At 38.8% G+C, this 18899-nt stretch overlaps 1 protein-coding gene across 1 annotated transcript in view; it reads left to right on the forward strand.

The window, feature by feature from the left end:
* DCHS2 (dachsous cadherin-related 2) overlaps positions 1–18899 on the forward strand; it is a 121745-nt gene that overhangs the window by 54413 nt on the left and 48433 nt on the right. Inside the window, exon 3 of the mRNA XM_066254126.1 lies at positions 12351–12484. Within this exon, the coding sequence (XP_066110223.1) occupies positions 12351–12484 (134 nt within the window). The remainder of the gene's footprint in view (positions 1–12350; positions 12485–18899) is intronic.

The raw sequence follows: 18899 nt of genomic DNA on the forward strand, positions 1-18899 counted from the left end.
CCTTTCCCTCTCCCATTCCCCCCTCCCCCCCGTAACCACCACACTCTTATCAATGTCTCTTAGTTTCACTTTTATGTCCCACCTACGTATGGAATAATGCAGTTCCTGGTTTTTTCTGATTTACTTATTTTGCTTTGTATCATGTTATCAAGATCCCACCATTTTGCTGTAAATGTTCCGATGTCATCATTTCTTATGGCTGAGTAGTATTCCATAGTGTATATGTGCCACATCTTCTTTATCCAGTCATCTATTGACGGGCTTTTTGGTTGTTTCCATGTCTTGGCCACTGTGAACAATGCTGCAATAAACATGGGGCTGCATGTGTCTTTACGTATCAATGTTTCTGAGTTTTTGGGGTATATACCCAGTAGAGGTATTGCTGGGTCATAAAGTAGTTCTATTTTCAGTTTTTTGAGGAACCACCATACTTTCTTCCATAATGGTTGTACTACTTTACATTCCCACCAACAGTGTATGAGGGTTCCTTTTTCTCCACAGCCTCTCCAACATTTGCTATTACCTGTCTTGCTAATAATAGCTAATCTAACAGGTGTGAGGTGGTATCTCATTGCCGTTTTGATTTGCATTTCTCTAATAGCTAAAGAAGATGAGCATCTTTTCATATATCTGTTGGTCATTTGTATTTCTTCCTGGGAGAAGTGTCTGTTCATATCCTCTTCCCATTTTTTTATGGGATTGTTTGTTTGTTTGTTGTTGAGTTTTATGAGTTCTTTGTATATTTTGGATATTAGGCCCTTATCTGAGCTGTTGTTTGAAAATATCATTTCCCATTTAGTTGGCTTTCTGTTTATTTTGTTATCAGTTTCTCGTGCTGAGCAAAAACTTCTTAGTCTGATGTAGTCCCATTCATTAATTTTTGCCTTCACTTACTTCTCTTGCCATTGGAGTCAAATTCATAAAATGCTCTTTAAAACCCAGGTCCATGAGTTGAGTACCTATGTCTTCTTCTATGTACTTAATTGTTTCAGGTCTTATGTTTAGATCTTTGATCCATTTTGAGTTAATTTTTGTACAGGGGGAGGGACTGTAGTCCAGTTTCATTCTTTTGCATGTGGCTTTCCAGTTTTCCCAGCACCGTTTATTGAAGAGACTTTCTTTTCTCCATTGTGTGTTGTTGGCCCCTTTATCAAAAATTATTTGACTATATATATGTGGTTTTATTTCTGGACTTTCTATTCTGTTCCATTGGTCTGAGTGTCTATTTTTCTGCCAATACCATGCTGTTTTGATTGTTGTGGCCCTATAATATAGTTTGAAGTCAGGTATTGTAATGCCCCCAGCTTCATTCTTTTTCTTTAGGATTGCTTTGGCTATTCGGGTTTTTTTATAGTTCCATATAAATCTGATGATTTTTTGCTTTATTTCTTTAAAAAACATCATTGGAAGTTTGATGGGAATTGCATTAAATTTGTATATTGCTTTGGGTAATATAGCCATCTTGATTATATTTATTCTTCCTAGCCAAGAACAAGGTATATTCTTCCATCTCATTATATCTTTTTCGATTTCCCTTAACAATGGTTTATAGTTTTCATTATATAAGTCCTTTACATTCTTTGTTATGTTTATTCCTAAGTATTTTATTTTTTTTGTTGCAATCGTGAAGGGGATTATTCTTTTGAGTTCCTTCTCAGTTGTTTCATTGTTGGCATATAGAAAGGCTATTGACTTCTGTATGTTAATTTTGTATCCTGCAACCTTACTGTATTGGCTTATTGTTTCTAGTAGTCTTTTTGTGGATTCTTTGGGGTTTTCGATGTATAGGATCATATCTTCTGCAAAAAAGTGATATCTTGACTTCTTCTTTTCCGATATGGATGCCTTTTATTTCTTTGTCTTGTCTGATTGCTCTGGCTAGAACCTCTAGTACCACATTAAATAAGAGTGGAGAGAGTGGACAACCCTGTCTTGTTCCTGATTTAAGGGGGAAAGCCTTCAGTTTAGTGCCATTTAATATGATGTTAGCTGATGGTTTATCATATATGGCCTTTATCATGTTGAGATATTTTCCTTCTATACCCATTTTGTTGAGAATCTTAAACATAAAATTGTGTTGTATTTTATCGAAAGCCTTTTCTGCGTCTATTGATAAGATCATGTGGTTTTTGTTCTTTGTTTTGTTGATATGGTGTATTACGTTAACCGTTTTACGTATGTTGAACCATCCTTGAGATTCTGGAATGAATCCCACTTGACCATGATGTATTATTTTTTTAATATGTTGTTGTATTCGATTTGCTAGTATTTTGTTTAGTATTTTAGCATCTGTATTCATTAGAGATATTGGTCTGTAGTTTTCTTTTTTTGTGCCATCCTTGCCTGGTTTTGGTATGAGGGTTATGTTGGCCTCATAAAATGTGTTTGGAAGTATTGCTTCTTCTTCAATTTTTTGGAAGACTTTGAGTAGAATAGGAACCAAGTCTTCTTTGAATGTTTGATAAAATTCACTGGTATAGCTGTCAGGGCCTGGACTTTTATTTTTGGGGAGGTTTTTAATGGTTTTTTCTATTTCTTCTCTACTGATAGGTCTGTTTAGGCTTTCTGCTTCTTCTTGTCTCAGTCTAGGAAGGTTGTATTGTTCTAGGAATTTATCCATTTCTTCTAGGTTGTTGAATTTAGTGGCATAAAGTTTTTCATAGTATTCTACAATAATTCTTTGTATATCTACGGTGTCTGTGGTGATTTCTCCTCTTTCATTTTGGATTTTGTTTATATTAGTTCTTTCTCTTTTTTCCTTGGTAAGTCTTGCCAAGGGTTTGTCAATTTTGTTGATCTTTTCAAAGAACCAGCTCCTTGTTCTATTAATTTTTTCTATAGTTTTTCTGTTCTCTAATTCATTTATTTCTGCTCTGATTTTTATTATCTCCTTTCTTCGGCTAGATTTGGGTTGTCTTTGTTCTTCTTTTTCTAGTTCCTTAAGGTGGGAAGTTAAGTGGTTCACTTGGGCTCTCTCTTGTTTGTTCATATATGCCTGAAGTGATATGAACTTCCCTCTTATCACTGCTTTTGCTGCATCCCATAGATTCTGATATGTCGTATTGTCATTTTCATTAGTCTGTATATATCTTTTGATCTCTGCACTTATTTCTTCTTTGACCCATTCATTTTTTAAAAGTATGTTGTTTAGTTTCCACATTTTTGTGGGATTTTTTCCCTCTTTTTTGCAGTTGAATTCTAGTTTCAAGGCTTTATGATCAGAAAATATGCTCGGTACAACTTTGATTTTTCTGAATTTGCTGATGTTGTTTTTGTGGCCCAACATATGGTCAATTCTTGAGAATGATCCATGTACACTGGAGAAAAATGTATACTCAGTCACTTTGGGATGAAATGTCCTGTAGATGTCTATCATATCCAGGTGCTCTAGTGTTTTGTTTAAGGCCACTATGTCTTTGTAGATTCTCTGTTTGGATGAACAATCTACAGCCGTCAGCGGTGTATTGAGGTCTCCAAGTATGATTGTATTTTTGTCAGTTTTTGTTTTAAGATCAATAAGTAGCTGTCTTATATATTTTGGTGCTCCTTGGTTTGGTGCATATATATTAAGAATTGGTATGTCTTCTTGATTCAGTGTCCCCTTAGCCATTATGAAATGGCCATTTTTGTCTCTGAGTACTTTTCCTGTCTTGTAGTCAGCATTATCCGATATGAGTATTGCTACACCTGCTTTTTTTGGATGTTATTTGCTTGGAGTATTGTTTTCCAGCCTTTCACTTTGAATTTGTTTTTATCCTTGTTACTTAGATGAGTTTCCTGTAGGCAGCATACAGTTGGATTTTGTTTTTTAATCCATTCTGCTCCTCTGTGCCTTTTTATTGGTGAGTTTAATCCATTTACATTTAGTGTAATTATTGACACTTGTGCGTTCCCTATTGCCATTTTATATATTGCTTTCTGTTAGTTTTGTGTCTTGTTTGATCCTTCTCTTTCGTTTTTCTAGCTTTTGTTTTTATTTGGTTGTATTCCATACATCTTTCCTCTGTTGCTATCTTTTTTATCTCATGTGCTTCTGTGGTGGTTTTTTCAATGGTGGTTACCTTTGAGTAATAAAAAGGGTCCCTACCCTGTTCATTGTAGCGAACTATTTTGTGAGTACTTTTGCACTCCATCGTCCTTTGCTACTGTTAATCTCCATCTTCTCCCCCTCTTTCTTTTTGTTGTTGTCACAGTTTAAATTTGGTTTTATTGTGTTCTTCTTGGAGCTTTTACTTGTGGCGAAGCATCTGGAGGCTCCAAGTATAGGTTTTTCTGTTTCTTGTTGAAGATCTTGTTGAGTTTTGGGGGAGATTTATCGGTATCGCTTCCTACTCTGCCATTACTCTGACGTCATCCCCTGAAGCTTAATTTTTTTAAAAAAATATATTGATTGATTTACAGAGAGACAGAGAGAGGCGAGGGGGAAGGCAAACATTTGTTGTTCCACTTAGTTGTGTATTCATTGGATCCTTCCCGTGTGTGCCCTGACTGCGGATAGAACCTGGACCTTGTCATTTGGGATGATGTTCTTAATTGACTGAATGAACTGGCCAGGGATGTCCTCACATTTATGAAAAAGAAAAGTATTAAGAAGAGAATGAATACCTGGATTTAGAGACTGGTTGAAAGGAAAAACCTGAGGCCTGAAAGTGCTTTTTAGGGAGATGAGGTCTGCAGGGCATGTAGATGTGAGTGACCAGAGAGAAGTCAGTCACAGCCCTGAAGGAGCAAGGAGCTGGAGAGAGAGGAGGGGGGAGAGAGGGAGGCAGAGGGAGAGAGAGGGAGAGAAGGAGGGGAAAAGGGAAGGAGAGAGAGGAAGAGGGAGAGAGAGGTGGGAGAGAGGGAGGAAAAGAGAGGGAGAAGGGGAGAGGGAGAGAGAAAAAGAGGGAGAAAGAGAGAGAGGGAGAGAGAAGGAGAGAGGGAGGGAGAAAGGGAGCAAGATAGAGAGAGAGGGAGAGGAAGAGAGAGAGGGAGAGAGAGTAGGAGAGAGAGGGAGAGAGAGAGAGAGAGGGAGGGAGGAAGAGAGGTCAAGAAGAACTTTGAGACTTAAAATGAATAAGAAGGTGGCACAGGCTACTTTAGCTGCTTTGCAGTTCACTTGGTTGCTATGTCCAGGGTGCTATAGAAATAAAGTTAATGTTTTTCTGATAATAATACAATTCAAATTTCAAGTGTAATAATTACCCGGTTCATCCATAAAATATTATTTTTAAGACTTGATTTGTGGTTAGTGGGTAGATTGCTGACTTATTTCCCTGATTGAAATAACTTCCTTTGGAAGGCTTGAGCTTGTTATGCTGAGGACATCAGTAGCCTGTGTTACAGTAGCTGTTGTATGTGTATCAGTGCTATTTGAACCACAAGAATGTATACAGGGTTACTGTGCTATATGACAACAATTAGAGTTTCTACTTAGTATTTTGTGCTTATCATTTATATTCATCATATAATTGAACTAGTAGTTGTAATGTATGAAAGCTAAGAACCAACTTAGTATTTGTCACATGAATACTTATAAAAATAAGCTTAGTCCTCATGAAATTCCATGTGCTATGTATCTATAATAACAATACTCCCTTCTTTTAAAACCTTATAAAAACCAATACAAAATAACATTGTTGGTTATTGTGTCAGGTCAGGTGACCTGAGAAGCAGATTCAAGGATGGCATTAGACAGGTAAGAGTCATTGGGAGAAGAGTCGGTGGAGGACACAGGGCATTGGAGCAGGAGGAGACTCAGAATGAGATGGAGGGTGACATCTATGAAGGGAAAGATGGAAGGAGGGGAGATCGGGTAGAAAGAGGCTCAAAATGAATGCAGCTCTGAAAAAGCCTTGGCCAGACCAATGGGGTATCCTAGAGCAGACTGCCCGTTAGAAGAATCCCACGTTGGGCAGGAATGGCCAGCCTGTATACCCCATCATGCTCAGACACTGGTTGGGAGCAGCTTGGGAGAGTGTGCCCTTGGCCAGCTTGTAGCAGCTGGAGGCTGTTGGCTAATTACACTCCTCCCAGCAGCTTCTCTCTTGAAGAGAGATCTGAGCAGTCCAGTCTCATGGCTGCTGCAATTATACAATATTATAAACTAACTTATCATCACATTCGACATTCTAAGTACTCACATGAAAATTGTTACTGGTAATTGGGGACTGTTAGAAACACACTGGAATGATGCAAAACCACAGAATAATCACCGTGAAATTGTACACTCTCTGTAAACCTAAGGGCTACTTTTATTTTATTCGAAGACTTATAATTCTAGCTTTCTTTAAAAATAGTGTTAATTTCTTTCTCTAATCCTAAATACAATACATGCTCATTTTAGACAAACTGAAAATATAAGAAACCTTTAAAAAAGGGACATGAAAATCACTTTTTAATTTTTTTTAAAATATTTATTCAATCTTATTCTATCAGTTTCAGATGTACAGCATGGTTAGACAAGCATGTATGTTAAAGTTACTCTTAATTCCAACACAGAACATGTATATACAGTTGATTTTTGTGGTGTCTCCTTTGTGATTAAAAAAAGAATAATTTTGCTATGTAACGGGATTGTTTGTACGGTCTGAAACTAGCCACTGAATTAGTGGGATGGGTTATTTACTGAGAAAATTCCAGCCCCGCCCCACAAGCACCTCAGCTGTGATTGGTGGCAGTGACCTGACAAGTGAGCTAGTGCCTGGGCTAGGGGCAAGCTCATATGAAGAGAAGAAAGACCCGACCGAGATGAACTTGTCCCATTAAGAATGCCCCAGTCTACCTCAGAGGACTGGAACGCCCCTGATGACTGACATTTGCAGGTGTCTGCCAGTCCTGGCTGTGGAGCTCATGTTTGAGGCCCATGAACACCTGTTTCACAAATGCTATATATACCTCAAAGGGTGTGGCTTTGGGGTTATACCAAGTGTGCGTAAAGGGGCAAGCTCTCTTGTATCAGATCACCTTGTAGCTGGCACTTAAGCTAATAGTGTTAGTAGAGTGATCACAATGCCCGGTGAGATGTGGTGGTGCCCACAGAGGCCCAGCAGGCTGAGGGGTGGTCAGCAGATGCCCAGAAAATCACTGGAAGCACTTAGCTGGAGCAGGAGTGTTTGGAGACACACAGGCAGCTGGTGATGCCCAGAAGTAGCTCCTGTGTGAGTAGTTGGGCAGCAGCCACTGAAGCTGGGCTGTAGCTATTACTGGTCTAATCCGATGTGTTCCACAAAACCTGAGAGATGTACCTGTGAAGAAATATACTGTGTGTGTGTGTAGGATAATAGATTGTTTAAACTTTTCACTAGTTTTTTTTTTTTTTTTTTAATTTATTTTATTTTATTTATTCATTTATAGAAAGGAGAGAGAGGGAGAGGAGAGAGAAAGAGAGAGAGAGAGAGAAGGGGGGAGGAGCTGGAAGCATCAACTCCCATATGTGCCTTGACCAGGCAAGCCCAGGGTTTCGAACCGGCGACCTCAGCATTTCCAGGTCGACGCTTTATCCACTGCACCACCACAGGTCAGGCTCACTAGTTTTTTTGTTTAGTCTGCTGTGAGCTCTGCCTACTTTTCTTGTAATATGTCACATTGTTCATATTTGTTGGAAAAAAATTCTTTTTATATTATGTGTATCAACATTTTGTATTTGTTCTTTTTTTCCTCCTTTTTAATTTTATTTACAATATTTTCTTACTATATAGAAGTTTAAAGCTTTTTTGTAGTCAGATCTTTCTTTTCCTTTGTGACTTTTGGAACTTCTATCCTTAGGTTAAAAAAATTGGTTAAGTATTTGGAATAAAATCAAGTTGGAGCCTCAAATTAAACCATATGCCAAAATTAATTCCAGCTGGCATAAAGAATTAAATATAAAAAGAGCCATAAAATTCTGTTTACCACAAACAGGGATTGGTTGGTCTCTCTTACTCTCTGCTTTGCGGCTATTAACCTAATTCCTGCCTCTCACAGTGGGACGTTTGAAGCGTGCAGGTCTTTCTTTGACTAGGTTTGAATGGCTGACCTTTTGAGTCTGCCAGCCAGAAGGGCATCGCCAGGTCCTGTTTTGGATGATAATTTATGCATGTGAGATACCTAGCTTGATCACACTGGACACCAATAGAAAGAACCATAGAAAAAATGTCCTAAGAAAAAGAGAAGAAGTATTCATGGATATAGCAAGCAATGTTAATAGGAGAGGTAGCTTGTGTATCTGATGACATGTTTGTCAAAGGGGCTGTGGGTTTCAAATAAAGGAAGGAACAATTTCCTGGGAGCAGCAAAGAATTAGGATACATACTTCCAGTCTTCTGGCACTAGGAGTGTGGGAGGAAAACACCTGTCGCTCAAGATAGTGTCAAGGTAACCCATGTCCTAGTGTGTGAGTCATACTGTTTTCAGTAACACCAAGAAAGTGAAGAGGACATTCAGAAAAGAGAGTGAGAGCATAGGGGACTTTTCTGATGGCAGACCTGGGTTACCCAAGGTCAGGGAAGGGTTTGCGGGTGTCTAGGAAGGGTGTGTTTGAGTCATTTAGAGCAGTGGTCCCCTACCCCTGGGCTGCGGACTGGTACTGGTCCGTGGGCCATTTGGTACCGGTCCGCAGAGAAAGAATAAATAACTTACATTATTTCCGTTTTATTTACATTTCAGTCTGAACGATGTTTTATTTTTTAAAAATGACCAGATTCCCTCTGTTACATCTAAGACTCACTCTTTTTTTTTTTTTTTTTTTTTTTTTTGCATTTTCTTAAGCTGGAAACAGGGAGAGACAGTCAGACAGACTCCCGCATGCGCCGACTGGGATCCACCCGGCACGCCCACCAGGGGGCGACGCTCTGCCCACCAGGGGGCGATGCTCTGCCGATCCTGGGCGTCGCCATGTTGCGACCAGAGCCACTCTAGCGCCTGAGGCAGAGGCCACAGAGCCATCCCCAGCACCCAGGCCATTTTTGCTCCAATGGAGCCTTGGCTGCGGGAGGGGAAGAGAGAGAGAGAGAGGAAGGAGGGGGGGTGGAGAAGCAAATGGGCGCTTCTGTGTGCCCTGGCCAGGAATCGAACCCAGGTCCTCCGCACGCTAGGCCGACACTCTACCACTGAGCCAACCGGCCAGGGCCTAAGACTCACTCTTGATGCTTGTCTCAGTCATGTGATACATTTATCTGTCCCACCCTAAAGGCCGGTCCGTGAAATATTTTTTGACATTAAACCGGTCCATGGCTCATAAAAGGTTGGGGACCACTGGTTTAGAGGATGTATGGACCCATGAGGGGTAAGGAAATCTAGTGGTTGGGGACTAAGGTCAACAGGATGAAGGCATGATGATGAAACCCATACTGCGGGTTGCTTAGGGAGATCTGGTGATCAACCAGTTCTAACCTCCTCCTTAGGACCTGTCATTTAGGCTGTGTCACTGGGCACCATGAGCTAGAAGAAGTGAAACTCTCTGTATGTGTCCCATCTACCCCTATAAAATTCTATTGCTGGTGGTCATAGGATGAGAGGTCACTCAGTTGAAGAGGCCATAAAAATCTTTGGAGTAGTGAATGAGTGTGGTATATTTGATTGGGATGTAGAGACTTCACTTGTCTGATTTGCAAAAAATGAAATTTACTCATTTATTTGCCCAGTGGTTATTGATTACCAGGGTGGAAAATACAATGAAAAGCAAGAGCCAGTTTCTCCCAATAACATAATGCATCAGAATGTCACCTTGCTGTAGTCCTTATTTATGTCCTGTTTTCTCCCCAACCTTCAAAACCACAAAAGCTTATTGTCCATGAATGGGTATGTATGCTTATTAATGAATTAAGAGCTGCTTTTTATAAAATAAAGATGCTTTATAAATAATCACTGAGACTTTCAAATAGAAAACAAAATATAACTTACTCATAAAGAAGGACATAACCCTTTTGATACAAACAAGTTAAACATTTAAAACCAATCGAAATGTGCTAACTCTGATAAGTGTTGTATTTTAGTTTTTCTTAATTTATGCTGTTCTGCTACAAAGGCTCTTCAAAGTGGAAACAAGAAAGAACATTTCTGAAAAGCTTTACTCTCGTCACACTATGTGCCAGTGATTGTCACAGCAAATACAGAGAGCTTGACTGTTTTCCAGTGTACTTTTATTTTATGACATAGATTTCTCACTTTGTGTGGTTTAAAAAATGGACTTTGCCTATCTTCAGTAAGCTGGGAAAAATATAGACAATTACTCATGGTATCCAATTAATTCATGAAAACCATTATAATCTGTGCTTCCAAAACTGCCTATCCAGAGACTTATTTATTTATTTTTAGCTTTTAGAACATCAACAGGTTGCTACAGTGGAGGCCAAAACCTTTTGAACATACCATGTTATCATATTGAAGAAGTCTTCATGAAAGTTTAAAAATATGGTCAAACCAATTTACACTTAGCTTTTAAGTCAATGAGGTTTTCCATTCTCTTTTAGTGCATGATTCCAACAAAGACAGCATCCTTTCTTTTAAACACCCCGATATCAAAGACTTCAGTGCTGCAGTGCCTCTTTATTTTTGCCTTTGCCAGCAAAAGTTTGTGTCATTTTTCTAAAACACTGGGAAAGTTCAAAGAGACTTCATAGTAACTCTCAACTTACTGGTGATGTACATGCGTGTGCTTTTTGCACGTTATAACTCCAGGCATCTCCTGCTTTTCTTCCTAATGTCATATGGGGTAATAAACATGTGAAAGACATTATTCAGAGAAAGTCTGAATTATGTGGCAAGAACGAGGTTTGGTTGTGATGTTAAAATGCCTCTCTTTATATCTTCTTTATACTATGTTCTTTGGTCTTATAACTTCTTAGCCTGTAGGGATAAGGAGAAGAAGACCTGTTTCTGGGAACCTAATCAAATGATTTATGCTATTTATGTCTCATAAAAATAGAACACAAATATGTTCTGTTATTCATAGAATTTTGTCTAGTCTAATAATCTTTAATGGGGGCAATATCAACCCCAAGGGACAATAATTGGTTTTTGGAGGAGTAAAAATAGATAATGACACTGACGATACAGAAACAGGTATACAGTACAGTATATCTGTGATATTTAAATTTTACTGGGCAAGGCCCTGGCCAGTTGGCTCAGCAGTAGAACATTGATTGACCCAGTATGTGGAAGTCCCAGGTTTGATGCCTGCCCAGGGTACACAGGAGAAGTGCTCATCTGCTTCTCCACCCTTACCCCTCTCCTTTTTCTCTATTTTTCTCTTTCCCTCCTGCAGCTAAGGCTCTATGGGAGCAAAGTTGGCCTGGGCACTGAGGATGGCTCCATGGCCTCCACCTCAGGTGCTAGAATGGCTCCCATTGCAATGGAACAGATGGGTAGAGCATCGCCCCCTGGTGGGCATGCCGGGTAGATCCTGGTCGGTTGCATGTGGGAGTCTGTCTGACTGCCTCCCCACTTCTAACTTTGGAAAAAAAATTTTTTTCATTGGGCAGGATGAGAAAAGTATCTAAAAAGGCTCTTTAGAGAGACAATACTTTCAAAAGGGTTGAGAAACATGGATATAGTATTTAAAGATGGAAATTCAGCACTAAAATAACATGTATACCACCAGTGTGATTATACAGATAGATTCTGAAAATAAATTCCAATTGCATACTCATTAAGTACAATTTCATTTGTTTGCAAACCATGAATCTTATACTGAGTGAGTGTTCAATATGTCAGCCTATTTATAACTCATGCGGTCTCACTATGCACCGGGGTTCTGAGGGAAAGCATTGGCTGGTTCAGCTTCCCTTTCTCCTGGTCCTTTCCTCCAGGAGAAGAGTGTTTTGGGGGAGGGGAAATGAGATGAGGAAAGTGAAGCACTTGGCTGGGAACACTGTAAGCGCAAGTGTAGATGGCAGCGGTATCACAAAGGAATAGTGAACTATGCCGGAAGGTGTTCAGGAAGGCTTTCAATAAAGAGATGACTGTAGACCAATGAGTTTACAAACTTGGATGGTAAAACAATTACATCTTTATTTTCAATTAAGTCCATCTAAAATGTACTGTTTCCTTCAATTACGATGTGACAAACCACGGGAGAATTACCAATTTCTAGACTTGGTCACCAAGAGAAATCATAGATATTTCCATAGCAACATTAGAGTTGATGCAGATATCTTGAAATAGTATTTATGGTTGTAACTTTGAAATTACAGTAGTTACTAGACCCAGCTCTAGAGCTTTTTTTTTTTTTAACAATGTAATAAAGTACATATTTTGTAAATCTCACATTTAACGATATATACTAAAAATTCAAAGCTACTATTTGACAAGGGGCACCACAAAGTTAAAAGGAAAAATGTCCGCATGGAGCGCATATCTAACAGATAAGAGGTGCACATTCATAACAATAGAGCTCCTCCTGCAGCTCTGGAATTAAAGAGAAAATTCATGGCTCATCAAAAGCGGCCACAAAGAAGCAGGTTGTAGATGAAGATACTGATATGGCCAATGCGAATATGAAAATATCTCTGAAGTCCTCAAGGACGTAGTAAAAAGCCAATTATTTAAGAGTTTTGGCAGATAGCCAAAAACTGAAGGTGAAAACTTTAATTATAAAGAGTGTGGAGAAAACAGACCTTTTCATAATGTTGGTATAAAGTGGTAAATCCTTTTTTATGGCAATACGATAGTAGCTTTCAATTTTTAAAACGTGCGCATAACTCTTGACTCTGAAATCCCATCTTTGGAAATGTCTCCTATGACAAAACCGGCATATATGCCCATAAAAATATGTACAAGAATGTTTGGCAAAATAACGTCCTCAATGTGGAAAACCAGAAGTGACTTAAATTAGTCCATTAGTAGGGAATGTGTTGAATACATTGTCAAATGCTTATAATGGTGTAATATGAAGCTATAGATAGATATAGCGATATATATACTGACAAAGAAGCTCTTCGAAGACACACTGCTGTGTGAAAAGTCATAGGAAAAATATGTAGTGTGATCTTGTTTATGAAAAATATCACAAAGCCAAAAACTCAACAAAAGCCAGAGAACGTGGAAAACTGTCTTGATGGAGTTGAGCCCAGTTCTTCATAGACAGTCTGGCTGGTGGGAGGAGGGGTTTGCTGGATGAATGACGAGTTTGTTTTTACTCCTTTGTAATATTTGGACTTGTTATCTATGCATTGCTGCACACTCAAGTAAAAAAGGAAAAGAATTCTGGAAAATGATTGCATTTACAACAAAAACAAAAATATAAACTACTTAGGAATGAACTCACCAGGAAATGTGCAGGACTTGTGGAAAGAGAACTATTAAACTTTATTGAGGTATATAAAAGAAAGCCCAAATAAACGGAGAGAAGTACCATGTTCTTGAATTGGATGATTCAATGTAAGTTTATAGATTTTAGTGCAAATCTTGTCAAAACCCATGGGAAATTAAACTTGACGAAATGATCCTGAAGTTCTTTGGCAAGAATTGAAAACAGGCAAGAATAGCTAAGAAGATCTTGAAAAAGAAAAATGAGCGTGTGTCTGTTTAGCCAGATATTAAAACGTGTTCTAAAATGAAAATAATGGAAGTAATGAGCACTGGGCCCATGATTAGATGAAATGACCCATTGAACAGAGTGGAAAGCCTGAAGTTAGCTGGCCGTTTCCTCCAACCTCTTGGGCTCTGATTGGCACTTGTTTACTTCCTACTTCTCTATTATTGGTCCATGTAGGCCACTATTAGCCTTGACTCCTTTGCACTTTCTACCACACCTTATACCAATCCAATGTTTGGTGCTGTATTGGTTAGACATGACAGGTGGAGGATGACTATTGGATGGGGTTTACCTGGCAAAGTGATTTTTAGGGACAAATGTCTTGTACTGGCTTCTATTGGGGAGGGTGATGTTGAGTGTATGCCTAGGGAGAAATGGTGTACAAAGGGACCGAAGGAGGTCATTTTTTTAAATAAAATTTGAATCTCTAAGGAATAGTGCTTTTCTAAGAAGGAAACTAAAGGGTACTTGTTCAAGTTTTTCTCATGGATGGTGATAAAAAATGTTTTAAGAGTTGAGAGAGGTGCTTGCTGTAAGTCATCAAGGAAAAACTAACTAAGCCAGGTTCTAATAAGGTGCTATTCAAAATCAAAGGTTCTTCACAGGAATAGCAGTGAAGTTAGAGGTGATAGCACAAGTTGTTTTATTTTGATTCCAAAATTTTACTGCTCAAAAGAAACCAATAAATGGCAGAAGAAAACCAAATATTCACATGGTCTGATTACAAACAAAAGACAACGTCTTAGTTCAGGCTGCTCTAACGGAGTATCATAAACTGGGTGGCTCACAGTTCTGGAAGATGGAAGGCTGAGATTAGGGCACAAGCATGGTAGAGTTCTAGGGAGGGTCCTCTTTTGGGTTGGAAACTCCATTTTTCCTTGCATCCTCTTATAGTTAGAGTTCTGGGGAGGGTCCTCTTTTGGGTTGGAAACTCCATTTTTCCTTGCATCCTCTCATAGTTGAAAGAGCAGAGGGAAAGAGAGAGAGAGAAAGAGAGAGCTGTCTAGGGTCTCTTCCAAAGACACTAATCTCTAAGGGCCCTATCTTCATGATGTATTCATCTCCCCAAAGTCTCACCTCCAAATATCATTACGCTGGGTGTTAGGATTTCAATATATACATTGTAGGAGGGACACTAACGTTCAGTCCATAACAGATTCCTAGGCAAAGGTTTCTGTTTTATTAATTACCTGACTTTGAACCAGTGCTCTGGGGACTTCAAACCGATACATGGATGTGGAAGTTTGCCTTCACCTTTACTGAAGGAGAGCCTAGGTTAGGCTTGTTTTGTTTTAGGTTTTCAGTAGATTGCTGCCCCACTTTCATGCCACTGAATTTATCTTTCCTAGCTCTTCTCATCATTAGGGTAGCCAGTGGCAAGATCTGAAAGGACAAATGCTGAGTTTATCTAAAGCAAATAGTTCTCACCTTATTGTGCATTGCAGTTCCCTAGGGGGGCACATTCATAAGTTCTGTTTTAATAGTTTGGGGCGGGACCCAAGATGTTGTGCATTTTTAATAAGCTCCACTGTGAGCTCTCTGAGGCTAGTCTAGGACCCACACTTTGAGTGGGACCTAAACTGAAAAGAAGCCAACGCAGCCGAATTTGACCTTAGAATCCAAGCCAGCACTGTCCAATAGGAGTGCACTGTGAGCCACAAATGTAAGCCAGATTTGTAAATTCACAATTTTTCAATAGTCACATCAAAAAAAGGAAAAGGAACAGGAGAAATTAATTTAAATAATATATTTTATTTAAACCAATATATTAAACTCTTATCCTTTCAACATGTAATCGATATAAAAAGTATACTATTGTAAAATTGTATTTTACATCTTTGTTTTTGGATTAAGTTTTTGAAATAAAGGAGGAGGAAGAAAAGGAGAAAGGGAGGAAAAATATCAATAACTCCATAGAGGCGTCCATTCAGAATCTGGTCAGAAAATGGAAGATGGAGTCAGGAAATGGGAGCTGTGATTTCCTTCTCTTCCCTTCCTTTGATCTTCTTGTCTGCCTCCTATTAGCCAAGCGCACTGGCATTCCAAAGAGCTTCAGGGTATGATCCATACAAGGTCAGCCCCAAGGGCACAGAGCATGGTGGACAAGGGTTGAGACAGAATCAGGGAACTTATTGGATTGATGAAGGTATTTTTTTCTCTCTTTCTCTTCTTTTTCTCATATCATATCCTTTATTACTTCTGAGCACTTTATTCTCCATATCTGTTCTTTTTTGTTACCACCCTGCCTATTTTAACATGCAAATTTAACTTGAAATGTAAAGTATACCTTTATCCTCTTATTGATCAGTGTAAGAACTTTAACTCTCATCTCCTCTTCCATTTTAGATGCTATTATGGTTTATTTGAAATAGTTATTATAACACAATTTGTCTGATAAGGAAAATGAGGCTCTGGACTTTATATAGCCTTCCTTAAGTCAAGCAATACTCCTTTAAGAATCTTTAGCATTGTTATAGATGCTTGACTTTGAGAATATGAAGGTAAAATATAATTTATGTTATAACATCCAGTTGAATATGTCAAAACATTGGACTGACTATTATTAATGTTGCTCTTTAAACAAAGTAACTAAAAGGTCTTGGTTTTGTTACAATTTACCTTATGATCTTTTAGAATTTCCCACTTATGTTATACACACTCTGTTTTATTCAAAACATTTCCTGTAGTAAAGATACTGTAATGATAATTGTATTAACTTCTGACAAGATGTCATGGTGGTTTATAGCTTGAGTAATTCCTTTCCTTACAAACACAATTGATGACAGGAGAAATATTAAAATAGGAAAGCAAAGATATAGACCCAGGCTCAAAAAGAACACCTTCCTCTGTAGAACAGAAATAAAAAATGGTGATTGGAGCCCCAGCCCTGGGCTTGTTGGGCATTGCTCCTGGATGAACTGGAAGCAGAAAGTGTGACTAGGGGTTCAGCTTCTCCAGGCAGCCTGGGCACTCTGACAGAGCCAGGTGACCAAAAACTGAATCAGACTTCAAGGCTAGGAATAGGACATCCCAGTGTCCCCATGGGGCAGGAGCCTTGAAATGCTATCGCAAGTCCCAGAAGAGATTCAGCCTCCCAATGTTATTTTCTGCCTAGAAAAAAAAATCTATCAACTAATTATTAAAGGACTTCTTTGCAGTGTACATAATTAACGTCAAAATTCAGAAACATTCCTACATATCAATAATCAGCTGTAAGAGAAGGTAACTAACCTTTTAACAAAATACATCTAACAGAAGATGTGCAAGACATTTTCTTAGAAGAGCACAAGCTGGTATTGAGCAATATTAGTTGAATAAGCACTGCTCATGCTATAATCAAAATGCAACTTTAGTTACGTCTCTTGTCTTCCTTTTACAATATCTACAGACAAGGAGGTCTTCCTGCACTGGGATTGCAACTTGAACAGTGCTTGTCTTCTCTGGTTCCTCTCAGGTAATAAGCCCTATGTTCTCTTTAAACTCCACACACAGTCTTATTTTGGTAAATAGAACCCTCAGTCCCCTGTCATAGCCAAAAATCAGAATTCAATTTAGTGTTAAATCTCTTCCAGCTGAGCTCTGTTCACTCTTTTTCTTTCTTAATATTGTAAAGATGTTAATGTTCTCCTAAATTGACCTGTAGATTCAATGCAATCCCAATAAAAATCCCAATGGATGTTTTGGCTGGAATTTGACAAGCTGATTCTAAAATGTTTATAAACACTGAGAGGGCCAAGAATCACTGTGGCTCTTTTGAAGAAGGAGGTCAGGGGATTTGAGCTACCAGGAAAGAAGACTTGTAATTAAAGCATAGTCATTAAGATAGTGTATTACTGGCATAGAACTGCTCAAATCAATCAATGGAAGAGAAGAGAGACAAAAAATAGACTCGTGCATATAGACAGTGATTTATTTCAGAGCCAAGGGGCAAGGCAAGATGGTCTTTTTCAATAAATGGTGCTGGGACAATTGGAAATTTATAGGGAAGAAATGAAATTAAATCCCCCAAAAGCAATTGTACTAGATGATGCTGGAATTGAATCCCTAAAAGTTGTTTTAGATGATGTGAGGATGTATAAATTTTTGTAGAGTGTTGATAGATGCTGTATCACACAACTCAGCTTAGATTTGAAAGGATACACAGTTCAGACTTTGGCTGCGAGAACAGGTCCAATAATTCTATAGCATCCTCTGCTCCACAAAAGATACTTTCTGGAGACTACAGTTAACTTTTCAGCCTGGGGAATAGTTCTCACATTCTCTAAGGAAGGATCCTATGAGGTCATATCTAAATTTTATTCTGCTTAGAATCTCCATGTATCTGAACAGAACCCTCAGGGGACACTGAAACACTTTGCTGGGGTATGCTTTTGAATTTCTGACACTGCTCAGGCTTGAAACAAATACTCTTTGCTAGTTTTCTCTTTTCATCTGAACTTACTAACTTAGGGGGACCTTAAAACCTTTTCATGGCCTTAGTGTATGTCCTAGTATCCAGTAGCATGAATGTGGCCAGTTTAAGAAAGAACATTTCATAGCAAGGTTTAGACCTACATTTGTGTTCCACACGTATATTCTGTGCCATCCTCATTATCATAATCACAGCTGACATTTATGCTAATTCTGTGCTATGACACTATATTATCAAATCATAATAGCTACTTTATATTATCAAAGCCTTTGACAAGACACCACCATGAGGTCAGTTACTATTAGCAGTCCTTATTTTGCAGATGTAGAATTTGAGGCACAAGGTGTGTTGTGCTTTTCTGAAGATCACACAGCTGGTAAGCAATAGATCTAGGGCAAAGCCAGGGGCATCCTACTCTGGAGTTTTGGCTGCTGTCTACTGTATAACGCTTTTTATTATATACACAAGAAATTGATTACAGAAAAGAAGTTGTTGGGTTCTATGGTAACAGAAACGATTCTGGCTAACTTATGTAGAAAAAAAAATTCTTGGAAGGATATTGGGTAGCTTTAAAAATTGAAGCAATATCTAGGAAACTAGGAGTATGGGCAGAAGCCCAGGGAGTTGGGTCATGTTGCAGAAGCGGTCTGATAAATTTGCTGCTGCTGGATGCCACTGCTAAGGCTGAGTTATCAACTGTCCTCTTGTCATTGCTTCCCTTGCTCAACAATTTAAGTTACCTTGTAGAAAGATCTGTTTGACCAAGTCTCAGACACCTGTGTGTGCTCCATCTGCCAACGGTTAGGACAGGGAGTTTGCGGCCTCCTTTGGCTTTCGCAGTGAGAAGTAGGACTGGGCTTCCCATCAAAACTCACACACTGAAGGCTTCCCCACAGGGTTAAGAAGGAGTGTGACATTGAGCAGCCAAATAATGAGGTTATAGCTCTTCTATTTGCTATCATATGTTCAGCTTGCAGTGCAGTGGCAATTCTG

Source organism: Saccopteryx bilineata, chromosome 1 (genome assembly GCF_036850765.1).
Source record: "Saccopteryx bilineata isolate mSacBil1 chromosome 1, mSacBil1_pri_phased_curated, whole genome shotgun sequence".
Lineage (NCBI taxonomy): Eukaryota > Metazoa > Chordata > Mammalia > Chiroptera > Emballonuridae > Saccopteryx > Saccopteryx bilineata.